Genomic DNA, 14,369 nt, shown 5'->3' with positions numbered 1-14,369 from the left:
TTAATCTTGATGCAGTTAGACATGCTTCTGAATCATTTTCTTCCACACCCTCATAAAAGAAAAGCTTAGCAGGCTAGGCCTACGCTCACTGGAGCACAGATTTCCTCTAGCTGTGTTTACTGGTAATTTGATAGATTTCAGTGAAAAGCCTTTGAGCAATTTCATGCCGTTTTTCACCAAGTGCCTCTTCAAAGTTATCAGAAGCAGCAGTGAGTTTGCAGAAGATATAAAAGATCCGGGTAGCACTCTGGAACCGGGTAGGAGTGTAGTCCACAAGGTTGACATGCTCTCAGCAAAATGGCCATGCCTATATTACATTTCCAGCTTCGTCAAGTTTGTGACATATAGTTGTATTTATGTGAGGTGAGGAATCGAGTTAACACAAGTGTTAACATTCAGCAGCAGATACTGTTCAGGAATTACTGCATTTCCCTTTTATACTCCCTGACAAAATATTAGGCCAAGCTAATTATACATAAACAATATATTCAACTCCATCTTTTATACATTGACACTGTTGAAATACCTTTCATGAATTCATTATTTATTATTGCCTTATAGTGCATCTTGTTGGTCAAAAAGCTGTGTGCACATCTGAAACAGCTATAATAAAGGCACTTGTCAATAAATCAAGACTTAGAGTCAGAGAATGTAATGTTTCACAGAAATTAGGCACATTGTTTTCAGACAACCTAAAAAAACAACAGCATAGCAAACTAATTACCTTACTGAAGCTATCCTACCCTGAAAATCTGCTTCTTTTTTATGCTCTTTGTAATGTGTATGGCACTGCTATGCATTTCTGAGGAGTTGGCTGTAGTTGGCATGTAAGTGTTTAAAAATAGTACTACAACAAAACCCAGGCTGTCTGATGTGTGCCCGAAATGGGGCAGTTTTATGTTTACACGTAGTCTTGTTGCAAACAGTTCAAACAGATCTTTGAGGAGCTGCACAAGCCACTGAACCAATTAAAACATATCATATTCCTGGAACCATTTAGAATATGCTGTGGTACATGCAGCATTAACATGCTGTAAACATCCTTCTGAAAGTGCATAAAGAGTAGCTATTATATGGAGTGTTTGTTTTTTTTTAAATAACAACGTTCAGATGTGAAACTAATGTGGGCTGTATTTCACACAAATACTGCTAGCTGCTGACACGAAAGTGAATGGCTGTATGGACTCATTGAATCAGCATGAGACAAAAGGAGCCTAGGTTTGTCTTTCTCCTCAACTGTACACTTTTGATGCCAATGTACTCACTAGAAAAGTTTTCTTTTGGGAATTACTGCTCAGTAGTGATTACATTCTGCACACCAGAGAGAAATTTAGATGTAATTTTTATTTTATTTCAGTTGTAGCCCATCTGTTTACTTGCATGACTCTCACCATTCTCCTTCAAACAATTTTATGCCAGTTTGTATTTATCCATAGAACTGTATTTTGCTTCAATTATATGATATTCCACATTTCAAACTTATTTTGGATTTTCTAATGTTTTTCTGAATACTTACAGTGTGTGTGTGTGTGTGTGTGTGTGTACACACAGACACACTGCATACTGTGTATTATATGAATAAGGGTAAGGAGTTTACCTAATAAACTGACAAAGGATTTAGTGTGATATAGGAGTGGGAGCACTTTTGTTTGGCCGGGGTTCCTGTAAGCATATGCATTAATCATGTGTCCAGGTGTCCCTGGCTCACCTCATCTGTGAGAGCCGTAGCACCTGAAAGATTTATAGCTCCCCATGTTCCTTTTGCCAAAGACTTGATGGAAACTGTGACGGTCAGGCACCCAGTGATGACTTCTCATTCTTCTGTTTCAAAAGCATATGTAATATTTATTATGGAATGGAAAAAAATGACAGCAGAATGTTATCTCTCTCTTTATAGATATATGGTGTTATCACATTTTTTGATGGGAAATGGATTAGCAGTTTGAGATAGCCAATAGTGAAGTTAAAGCAGCCTTATGGACTTAGTAATTCTGGACCTTGCATGTATGTATATATGTATGTAATAAGAAATCAGGAATGAGGTCAGTCTGATGTCCCTGCAATGTCGCTACTTTAAAACTGTCATCCCTCTGCTGGCACTTACCATCTTAAGGACGTCAGCAGCTGTTATCATCATCTCACATCTGCAGCTGCAAATTCCTGAGGTGTCTCTTGGGCCTCAGAGTCTTCCCACTGAGACCTGACACACTTTCTAGACTGACACCAGGCATCATGCCTGGGCTAGCCTTAGAAATGCCCATGGGATTGACTATCCGAGGCAGTCATCTGAGCCAGAGCAGTTCTCTGGCAGCCCTAATTGTTGCCCAGGTGCCAAGTAAAAAGATGTAGTGTGGATTGTTAAAAAGCACTTGTTGGGCATCTCTTGACATGGTGCTCCCCAAGGTCTTGTTAAGCACAAAAGTGTATTTGTTCAGCGTAGAATGTTTGCACTTTGTCTGTATTTTTTTGCTTCTGCAGTTTGCTACCAGTCTACACACATTAGAAGTGGATAGGGCTTTCAGCTTGTTAATCAGATATTGACAGCCGGTGCTGCACTAGCACTTTACTCTCACACCTGCTAGGCGCACTAATAAGACCATTCACAATTCCAGTTTCTGGATACCATAGAAGCAATTATGTGGAGAACCAAGTACATTGGAGATTTGGTTCCTGTTGGTTAAACTTTTATAAGGGCTTTCATGTAATCCCCTTGGCCTCCTTTGGAACGGAAAGGACCTGTTAACAGCACTGATATATTCATATGACCATATAAGAGTTCTTGTTTCACAGAGGGTTGCAGGGGTATGGAGATTGCAGATGGTGTCTGCCCTGCTAAATGTCTTAAAGCAATTATTCTACAACCATGACCGGAACTATAAAACTAAGCATTACCCGAACAACTATAATGCTGGGAACATGAATATTGTTTTTCATTGAAAACACAAATGAAAATAATGTCTTCATATGACAAAGATATTAATTTATTCTTGTAAACTGGGAGAATGTGAAAAGAACACATGAATTATACTACCTCTTTCGGGAGCTGAAATTTTAAGCATCGTACTAATGGCTCTCATGTGTATTACCCATTTTGTGTTGCGTTTGAAGATGCTAACATTTAACACAGCATAGCCCGGTCATCTGATGACCAAAGTTTTTGTCGTATGTTTTAATACAGAAACCAGAGAATGTAATTGCATTTTCACTGATCAAAACATTGTAGTTAGTATGCAAGATGTAATTAGTTACACAGTACTGTGCAAATGTTTAGGCACCTGAGAAAGTGAGATTTAAAAAGCTGTTTATAGGAGCAGTAAGAGTTAAATATTAGAATAAAAACAAATAACATTATTACAGTAAGTACAATGTAACATATACCTATGAACTTGATCCGTTCCGTGACCCGGTTCATAAGTGAAAAAGTTCGTTTCTCGAGTCAATTTCCCACATTTAAAATAATGGAAAAGCAATTAATGTGGTTTTTTAAAAAAAAAAAAGGTTTTAAGTGGTTACACATCGCTACCTTGAAGACGTGACGACTGGCTGGAGGAGTAACACCGGCACTGGCTGTATGACGGGAGGTGGGGGGTGGGTGGAATAACGGAGAGTAGGTGGGTGAATGTGGGGAGACGAAGCGTAGATACGGCTTAACTTAGCACAAATTTCGATGTCTGCTATTTACACTAATGCTTAATTGCTAAAACTACAATTTGCTAATCTCAAATAATCTCAATAAGCCTATTGGGGTCAGTGGCCATTTCCAGCCGCCGGCTCGGCGGAGGCTCAGGTTCGTTTCTAGAGTCATGGTTCGTTGGTGGAGGCAAAAAATATTCATACGCCCGGTTCGTATCTTGGAAAGTTCGTTAGTATAGGCGTTCGTTAGTAGAGGTTCCACTGTAGTTATATTCTGGGTGTGAATGTATTGATTTATCCCTTTCCAAATCTTTTCTAATGGCATTCTAGTATTGAAGTTATCATCCAATACCTCGTATTATAGAGGTTAATACTTCATTATGTTCAATCAAGTGTTTTTAATTTAACAACAGAGAAACAGAGAATATCTGAAAACAAACTTTATTTTTCACGCTAGCTCATAACACATCTACACATTTTTTAGAATTTTTTTTTTTTACTGTATTTGTTTTTTGTATTTATTGTAATATAAAATGAATACAAGCTTTTAGAACATATTTTAAATAATAATAATCTTAGATGCTTTTGGATAGTGCTGTACCTGTTACCATGAGTGAAAATCTTGTTATACATTGTGTTGTATTAAAGCTTTTGAAATAGTCTAATATAATGACTTGAATATTCAAGTACATTTTAAATAAACGAAAAGAAAACATGAAAAAAAAGTAAGTGGTTGTTTAAACAATGCTGTTGTGCACTTTTTGTTGGCTGGGTTATTTGAGACACAATTTCTGTGTTTACAAATGATGTGCTAACAGTACAATGTCTCAAGCGCATCATTTTTTATGAACATGCACATATAGGTCAGACAGAGTATTTGTGCAGGACATGTCTCAGCCGAATGAATGCCCTGAATTTAAATAGATAGTTGGTCTAGTCAGGGGAAGAATAAATGGTTGATTTGTTGATACAAAAAATGTATTGGATAAGATTGGGTATGAGTGCATGTGCCTGAACGTGTATCTGTGTGTATCAGATGGAGAAGGGATGTGTGAACAGATTGGGCAGCTGTCTCAGACCTCATCTGCTGTGCCCCAGTCTGTTGTTTACATCACAGTAGCAAACCTGCCAGGAGCAATAGCTCTGGCTCTCCTCAGCTGATGCTCCTCAGCTGTCAGCTCAGGCAAAGGATCTTTGTGACTGCTTCCATCTTGGTCAGCTGAAGACTGGCTGTGTATAGAACAAGAAAGTGACTCTACAGCATCTGTGAAGTAATCTTGAAGTTCTTCCTTATATTGCACCTGTTGTGCGTCTTCTTAAGGCATGTTCTTATGCCACAGTCTAATGATGGTGGACAATGAATGAGTGGAGGGGAACTCGGCACTATAAGTTTTAAGTGGTTTCAGTCGCGCTGTATTTTGACAGGCACTAGAGGGACGGTTGACTTCTTTAAGGATGTTCTAAGACAGCTGGTGGGCTGCTGGTGATTTCTCTCCCCTGCCCTAGCTTTGCATGACTGGCAGGCCTGCAGGGCCTTTCATTAAGATCAGGATGGCACCCTTCACTGTGCATTCATCATTTCATCTCAGCCCTTGCCTTCAAGGTGACTTGCAGAGCAAGTCTATCCTGTTTCCCTCCCTGCTTTCCACACTTTTTCTGTCAGAGAGCGTCTGCCCAGATGTTCCCTCACTTATTTAGTTTTGTTTAATTATTAATTAATTAATTTATTTATTTTTTAGCCTGGACTTGTGTGTCCGGCTGTTCTCTGACATAATTAGCAGTGCCCAAGTGTGATGCGCTCGTTTCAGATGTGTAATGATGGATGGATCATGCTGCTGTCAGTGCCAGACTTCTCTCACTCCACTGAGGATGAAATTTGACTTCAGGGCAAGAAAAATCCACTCGCAGTGAAAAATGACAGTTTGAAAATTACACTGAATGCTTTGCTTGCTTTGCCTCAGCAGTGAGTATTTGCGTGTTTCTTTAATTATGTTCTTACAATAAATGTATTTATATAAAGGCAGAATGCAGGAGTATTAGCACCACAAAGGAACCCTAGGTAGTATAAAATGACAGCTTTAAAATCATTTCGATGCTTCACTGACCTGTAATAGGGAAAATAAAGCATCTCTCTTGCTACTCTTGGTTCAGCACTGCAGAAACTGCACTATGTAAGGAGGGTAGGACACCACCTCTGCCCCCCCCCCCCCCCTGATTTTTAGTTAGCTGATGTAAAAATCAAATTACACTGTGCAACTTTGAGACCCCAAGAGCAAAAATAACAAATCTTACTTATGGCGTTTTCCCGCTGAATGGAACCTATATGGCTCTTTTGCTTTTCCACTGGCCAAATCTGGTACCCAGTCCCTGGAACCAGATACATATTCAATCCCAGCTCACTCACTTGGTTCCAACCATGCCGAGTAGATACTAAATGGTGACCTGTAAATCCTGCAGAGCACTGATTGGCCAGAGAGACATGTCTATCACCACTAAATGCAGAGCTCATTCAAATCTGGCACAAACTGCCTCTTGTAAAATCTCTTAGGTTATGGCAGTTTTCACATTTACCTCAAGGTGTTTTGAAGAGGTTTAAATGTTTTTTTTGGGCTGATGGCAGACAAAAATTTCTAGTGAAAGCAGAACATGCAACAAGTAAAACTATGTGAAAACTGGGGCACAGAGCCGTGTTCAGTCCAAAAAACACACAAATACACAATGTGTAAACAGCACCTAACGTTACCACCACCGTTGTTGTGATTTTCAAAGCCAGCGATTCCTGTTAGAGACAGGGTTTTATGATGTCACTGGCTCCATTTCGCGAGGGAGGCCTGTCAGTGGAAAAGTAATAAGCTTTAAGCAAGCCAAGCCGTGTAGAGTCGTGTAGAGCTGGACCCATGCGGTGGAAAAGCACCATTAGTGTTCCTTCAAATGGCCAAGACAGACTTCTATTCCACAGGTTTCTAAACTAAGAACAAGTCTGTTAGTTGCCGTTGTAGTCTGTGCATGGGAGTAAGAAGCTTGAGGATGCAATTAGCCCTTTTTTATGGCTTATTGAAAGAAAACAGATATCTCATTCCATTTTAGACTCACATTTCATCCCTGTTGCATCTGTTACATCCCTACTTGGAATTCCTTTTTGCCAGCATAACTATCCAGGGAGTATTCTTTTATAGTTGTGGATTAGCCCAAAATTTCCCATTAGGAAAATTTGGAAGGGTTTAGGATTTCTTCAGTATGTAAAAGAACCATGCCAAGCATATGGAAGCTCCAGTGCTAGCAGATGGGCTCAGTTTGTTAAAGGGATTTGGTTCCATCAATTAAGAACACCTAGTGAAGCATCTCAGAGGGTTGGAATTCATATAAAATCAGGATTTAACATTAATACAGAGCAGACTATGGAAAGTTTATTACTCTGTGCACTGTACAAGCTCTGTTGGGCAGGACCCACTTTATCAAAAATCCTCGTCCTCCATTTTGGTGCTCTGAGGATAGTTGGTGCCATATGGCTTGTGCTCTCTAGCCCTATTGAAGTTGAGTCATCATCTCAGTATGGGGCTGCTCTCCTCCCCTAAGGAGGTCCAGTGCCCACCATGTTATGACCTTGCTACACTAGTGATATAATCAGTGGGTGATGCATGACACTTTGAAGAAAACTTCTAACCAGGAAGAGTCAGCTTTGTGTTCAGAGGAGCTTGGCTGTGATAAAAGGGAATGTGGAAAAGTACTACGTTCTTTTCTGTGTTCTATGTTATTTAAGTAGTGCTTTTCAATGCAGCCATCGTCTCAAGGCGCTTAATAGAAATCCAGGTTTAAACCTCTAATAAGCAAGGCAAGGGTGATGGCAGAAGTAGAACTTATAAAAGCATGATGAAAAACCTGAGATGAGACAAAATTCAAAAGGAGAAGCTGTCCTCGCTGGGATGCACAACGTGGCACAACAAAGATAAAAGCAGTCCAACAGAGTCTGAACAGAGACATTTAATGATGGAAAAACCCATTAAAATATAATGATAGAGTGCTGTCAGGAAAAGACAATCCACGATAAAAGAAAACTTGATGCCTTTTTATATTAAATCTCAATTTTCAGTATACAACCACATATAAGTAATTAAGGATCATAATATGAAGGTTAGTTGTGTAATCTACCTAGTGCAGACAGATTTCAGGTGATCGAAATAAAAATTATGATTTGTCATATTCAAGACCTCTTCAAATCCAGACCTTAAGTCCAGTTTCTAGTCCTGGGTTTTGTTTTTGTAGGTGACCAGTTACGTCCACAGTTCTGTTAACTACCATTAATTAGAAAATTCTGGACTGGAAATTAGAATGAAAGTCTGCATTGAAAGACTTTTAAAATCTTAGATTAATGACATAAGCTTGTGGAAAGGGGTCAAACTGATGCAGTGATCAGGTGGAATCACTATAACAGATTTTAAGGGCACAATCATACAAAGTTACTTGCGGAAAGATATTCCAAGTGAGTGACTTACAAGCCAGTTCCATGGGGTGCTTTATATCTAAAAAGCCATAGTGTCAGGAAGTCTGAACAGAGGTGTGTTGTGTGTGTTTTACTGGAGTTATTACCTTCTGTTAAACTGTTGAGGAGGTTTAGACATGGGAAATGTTCAGTACTTGCTGACAACCAACTGATACTTCACAAACCTCACTAGCTAGTTTCCTGTCACCAGAACTTGCTGATGTTTGCAACTCATGTCTGATTTATAGGCCTGCTCAGTGATTTGTTTGCCTTGGGAGATTTGCAAATTGCTATGATGAAATATTTAGGCGTTTGAGTTGTACATGTGTATTGTTGTTCTTCAGGGAATATTTGTCCCAGTTAAAGGATTTATTATAACATTGCATCACACCGCATATAGAAATGAAATAATTGGTGTTTGTAGTTTTAGTGCTCTTAGTAGAAAATGATATAGATAGATAGATAGATAGAAAGAAAGAACATTAGTAATTAGAGAACGAGGCGTGGCATTCCTGTTTTACACTGGGTATAAGATACATCCTGTTCTGCTAAACAGAGATGTTGCCTTAGATGGAAACTGCTAAGCTAGTAACATGCATCTTGACATTAATTATGAATATAGGTAGGGGCAATATATGTTATTTTAATAAATTTCATCATGATGCGCTTACTCTGAGTATATTGTGAGCATTCTCAGTACATCTAGAACAATGATAAACTGTGACAGAGGGCCGGTAAATAACCAAGGCCTTTGTGTAATAACTGGATAAAAGTGTTACACTACACCTGTGTGATAGGGTGATGTCATCAGATATAATCAATGACTGCCAAGTAATCAGATGACAATTATCCAAAGGTAGGAGATGGAAAATGATAATTGGTATAAGATTTGAGGTCTAATTTAATTTTAAAACACTTGCTGAATAATTAATAATATGTGCATGACATGTTTTATTCCCTTTTACAGTTTAAACAAAGGAGCATGAAAGAGCATTAATTAGATTTTAGACTTCAGAGCAAACTCCCAGTTATCTCTCCTGCAAGTCCCATATACTGTCTGAGGAAAAATCTCATTAATGCTTTACTGTTGCAGAGATTTGAATGACTTTTAAAATTATGAAAATATAAAACGTCACTGTTTTTCCACAGGCATTATTAGCTGAACTCCAGGGAACCTCTGATTTAATAGAAGAATGTAAGATGTTAATATGTATAGTGCTTAGGCAACACACACGTTTACCAATCTGAAGTTTCCTAACAGGGGGAGTTATTTGAATGGTGCACATAATTTAAACAGACCAAATAATTGTTGATATTTCAATAATCAAGATGAGCTCATGCTAAATATATATAGAAATAAAGGTTTTCTCCTCTAATTTCTTTTGTATAAGTAGGGTCACTACTCATTTACTGATAAATTTGGTTCATTTGATTGTGTTCTCAGACCTCTGAAAAACTCAGAATATGCTTATAGGCTTATTATTCAGTTTACTGAGAATTATTTATATTATGTGAGGATTGTCATGTTGATTACTTTGTGTAGTTCATTTTACTGCATCTGCCTTAATGTTTTCACAGATTACAGCTTGTAACTTAAAGCTTTACCTAACCTATATTCTCAATTATAGCACATTGTTGATTAAAAATATGTTTATAGTAGAGCAGACTTTAATGTAGAGAGCTGAGATAGAGTAATCGGGTTTGGGCTGTTCCAGTTATGTGAATCTGTGAAGTCACGTCTTGTGTGAACTTCAAAGCCACTCTCATTCCTCAGACGAAATGAGCCAAGGACACTGCCCCCCAGCTACCATCTCCCTCACCCACGTCCCCTCCATCCCTGCAAACACCTATCGTCCTTGAACCTGTCCGAGTGTGGATGAGGGAAACTACTAGATTGAATCTGTGTAACCCTTTCAAGCTGTAACCATTTGAGCATGATAACTGTAAGATTGTTTGCTATTTTCTCTGACCGGCAGACCAGTGGCACTTCTGTCCTTCTATTGGCTGGACTTGTCGGCACATAGCCCACTTTTGCCCTTGCAGGCATCATTCATTATGCTGTGAAGTTTCAATTTCTGCAGAGCCAATTCAATTACCTGGCCTCTGCGGGGGTCTGAGCCTGTTGTGAAGCCTCCAGGTTTGCTAAATGTGCTCTCCAAACAAGCCCTGTGATTCTGAGCACCATTGTGCTGTGGCAAAAGTGCAGCACACTTGGTTTTGTATTAAAACAGTGTGTTATTGACACACCAGTCTGCTCTCTGCGGGGGCTCCGGCTGACTGTGGCCGCCATTTCATTTTCACCTTCAGCGCTGCTGCTTATGAACACAATGATGGTGCCTCCAGCTTTCGTAGCTTGTGCTCAGAACTTTATTTTCCCCTGGTCTGATTTGATTTGAGGAGGAGATGTGCCTCCACTAGAGATGGAGGATTCACTCTCTAATCTAGCTTGTGTGCTTTTCCCTTGGGTACAAGTCTAATGAACGTTTGTAAGATAGCAGGTCAGGTCGTGCCTTACAATTCTTATTGCTTTACGACAGTCTTTAAATGCTTTTCTATTAAATTTACTGTGGCCTGGCTGCAAGTGTACTTTGACAATGAATTGCCAAGGTGTTAGGACATTGTTAATTTGCCATTATCAACTCAGGACTTGAAATCAGTCATTCAGATTCCTTAATATGATGAGTAGATCACAGAGAATAGGAGATTCTCTCAGTTCTTCTCACAAGAAGAACAGCTACATTTCTGAATAAAGAGCAATCAGTGCGAGCGGGCACAAAGTGAATTGAGGGAAAACATGCCCATCAGAATGCCATTTATAGCCAGGCTTTCACATCCTGACTGAGCGTGTAGGTGTCTTGAGAGCTGAAAGCACAGTCCTCTGGGTAGGAAATGAATGTCTGATGTGTTTCAGTAGGAGACATCGTGAGGAACCTCCATCCATTTCTGGGTAGGCCTTCTGTGAGGAAGCATGAAGAGCCCACATGAGACATTAGAGAGCTAAAACTGGACAACCATGTTTTGAGGTTGTGGAAGCTCAAATTTGTTTGAGCTTTTGAGAACCAGCATTTTCCCAGGTGTTAGATGATTGAGAGTTGCTGGAGCACCTGTATGCGTCTCATTTTTCTCTGTGTAATTCTTTACATGCACATAAAATATAAGGCGTTTTGTGTTAAGTCCAACTCATAACAATCACACAAGAGATTGCCTTAAAATAGAGCCTTACAATAATAATAAAAAATTGCATGGATTCTGTCTCCACAGCCAGTGAAAACTGCCATGATTTCCACCCCATGTTTTTCACTCATGACCGATCTTTTGAGGAGTTCTTCTGCATCTGCATCCAGCTGCTCAATAAAACCTGGAAGGAGATGAGAGCCACATCTGAGGATTTCAACAAGGTAAAGACAGCATCTCTCTCTCTCTCTCTCTCTCTCTCTCTCTCTCTCTCTCATACAAACTCACACACAATTTCACATATTTATCCAGTGTACTGAGCTGGGTAGCATGAGAGTCTGAACATGCTCTGATAATGTAAACAGAAACATGCGTGGCTCAGTGTTATATCAACATTTTGAAAAAGCCCTGTTTTGCCTGCAGCACAACAACACTAAAAACATTTCGGAGAAATCTCCACCTTGGAGACCTCTGTGTCGACTGGAAGCCAAAACTCAATCACATTTGAGTTATACATATAAACAGTATGTACAGTAATACCTTGACTTAGGAGTTTAATTTGTTCTGTGACCGAGCTCGTAACTCAATTTGCTTATATTTCAGATAAGAGAATGTAAAGAAATAAACTGGTTCTATTAAGCGTATTTTCCTTGAGGATCAGACGAAGACACTGGCGGAGGTGGAGGAGGATGGGGGAGTTTTCTTTTCTTGGTTTATCGCTTAACTTACTCGCTACAGACTTAAAGTTACGAAAAACAGCGATTCGACAGAGATGCATGGCACTTGCTGGGCTACCTTGTGGGGGGTGGCATAAGCTCACTCGCTCATAACTCAGATCTTGGCTCGCATCTTAAAGCAAAACATCGACCAAGCGATGGCTCATGTCTCTGAAAATTTGTAAGTCAAGGTTTCACTGTACTAAATTTATATTGTTTTGTTTGTTCCTTAATATACTACCAGTGTTTTAACAGTATTTCACTTTTCAAATATCCATTTCTGTTTCAAGTATCTATATCTATTAGTTAACCCTGTCGTTGTTCTATTTTTAAAGCACTTATTTTAACGCTAGTGGTTGCCTAGGATTTGTTTTAGAATTCACTGTGTGTACACTTGTCTAAAGGAAAGTATATGTGGATAGTGGTAAGGGTGGTGAGATGGCCTGGGGGCAGAGCACCAGAAAATTTCCCTTATTTTCAAATCCCAATGTGGGCAGGTATGACGCACACACATTTGACTTGATACGAGTTCCATTCCAAGAGCTCATTCGGCAAGTGAGCCTAGGCATCCAGTGTTGTAGTTAGACTACTATACGGTAATAAACCTGGACTGGCTTTGAGTGGTGAGGTGACTGGTGGAGGAGGACAACGTAGTGGGAGAGTGTGCAGATGGGTCACCAACAAGGAGACTGAGGGCAAGATATAACACCTAATTGTTCATCCCCTTAAAGAATCATCAAGTGATGTCTGGGAAATGGCTATTTTCATTACAGTAAAAATGCATTGCCTAAAGAACCACTTCTATTCTTTGAAAGTTTGCAAATTGAAAGTTTGTGTGTGTATGTATGTATATTAAGATATAATATATATTAATATATTTCCCCCTTTCCTTGCACTCTCCCTTGCTGTTTCTTCTTTCCTCCATTCCTCCCTCCCTCACACATTTAGCATTGTTTGAATATACTATTTTCATCAAAGCCACTAATTAGCTATGGATTTAAATAGAGAGTCCTGGCCACCTGGCACAAACTAACCCTTGTGTGTATAGGTGTGAGTACACCAGAATGCTGTTTGTGTAATTATGATAATCACACTGCAAACTTGTCTCTGCAAATGTAACACTGGCAGAAATATGCAGTTGTCCTAAGTGGTTATATTTGAGCTTAATGAAGATACTTAATGAATCAGATTTGTCTCTGGGTTAATCAAATCTATCAGCATTTATTTTTCTTACACGACAAGCACATCTGAGAATTATTTGGTGCCATTTGTACCTCATCTATATTCCAGCCTCATTAAAATTAAGCATGCATTATATGAAGGAAAGCACAATATTTTAATCTGGTGATCAGAGGAAGTCCCAGTTCTGTCTGTGTCCTCATGTCCCTCATTACCAAAATAGGACCAGACTGGCAGGTATGGCACACTCAAAGGGAACTGACTGTGTGTTAAAATACTGTTTGAGTAAATTAAGTCTGGTAGGTGGTTTGTTTCAAGTTTGCTCTCAGTGTGAGGTTTGTTAAATATGAATTTGACTCTAATAAGAAACGAGTGATGACATGCATTGTGAACAATCAGGCAGAGTCGAAGTGAGTGTGTTTATGAAGCTGCAGCATTGTGTGGATATAGGAGAGAGCCTTCTGTTCTCTTGTTTACAGTGATCCACTATGGTTAGTTTTACATCGTAAAGTGCAATAGTGGAATTATTCCGTTGTGTAAAACACTGTAGGGATTGTGTTCCCCACGCCGCTATATTTAGACTTGCTTCCATGAAGATTTACAGCTTGAAGGTGACACCCTAATTAGTAATAAATGCTATTAGATAAATTCAGCAGCCAGGGTCCCTATTGACTATTAGCATGAGACACCAAAATATAGGCATTTTAGAACAATAGCCCAACTTGTATAAAGAAATACTGGTCAAATTAAAGCACCTCTCTGAAACTGTTTTAAAGGAAGTATCTGTCAGTAACGATATGATTCCATCATGTATGTGATTCTGATATTATAGTGAATCCTGAACTGAATGTATGAAAATATATTAAGCAATAATATCAGTCAGATCTTAACAGCTGTATGATTCAAAAACATTTTAGACAAATATGTGCAAATCAAAGGGCCCACTCAAACTATATTGGTGCATTGCTATTTTTAATTTTTTTTTTGGACCAAAAAAGAAATCCTCGGTGCTGATGCTCTTTGTTCTCTCTGCTATCTGTGTGCCATCTGTGAGTATGTCCTCCATTTTGTGCTGGGCAGCAAAGGCCCAGTCAGACATACTTTAAAATGATGATTATGAGCCTGTTTATGGATGACTGCACACCCTCTCTATCAGAGACCATGCTGCACACACATACACACCTCAT

At 39.2% G+C, this 14,369-nt stretch overlaps 1 protein-coding gene across 5 annotated transcripts in view; it reads left to right on the top strand.

Annotated features, from left to right (window-relative positions):
- Positions 1-14,369, top strand: part of elmo1 (engulfment and cell motility 1 (ced-12 homolog, C. elegans)) — an 89,160-nt gene that overhangs the window by 56,263 nt on the left and 18,528 nt on the right. For all 5 annotated transcript variants that reach the window (XM_066674114.1, XM_066674112.1, XM_066674113.1 and 2 more), the window contains one exon: positions 11,375-11,511. In XM_066674114.1, the coding sequence (XP_066530211.1) occupies positions 11,375-11,511 (137 nt within the window). The remainder of the gene's footprint in view (positions 1-11,374; positions 11,512-14,369) is intronic.

Source organism: Hoplias malabaricus, chromosome 6, assembly GCF_029633855.1.
Source record: "Hoplias malabaricus isolate fHopMal1 chromosome 6, fHopMal1.hap1, whole genome shotgun sequence".
Lineage (NCBI taxonomy): Eukaryota > Metazoa > Chordata > Actinopteri > Characiformes > Erythrinidae > Hoplias > Hoplias malabaricus.
This window is presented reverse-complemented; position numbering and strand designations above follow the sequence as displayed.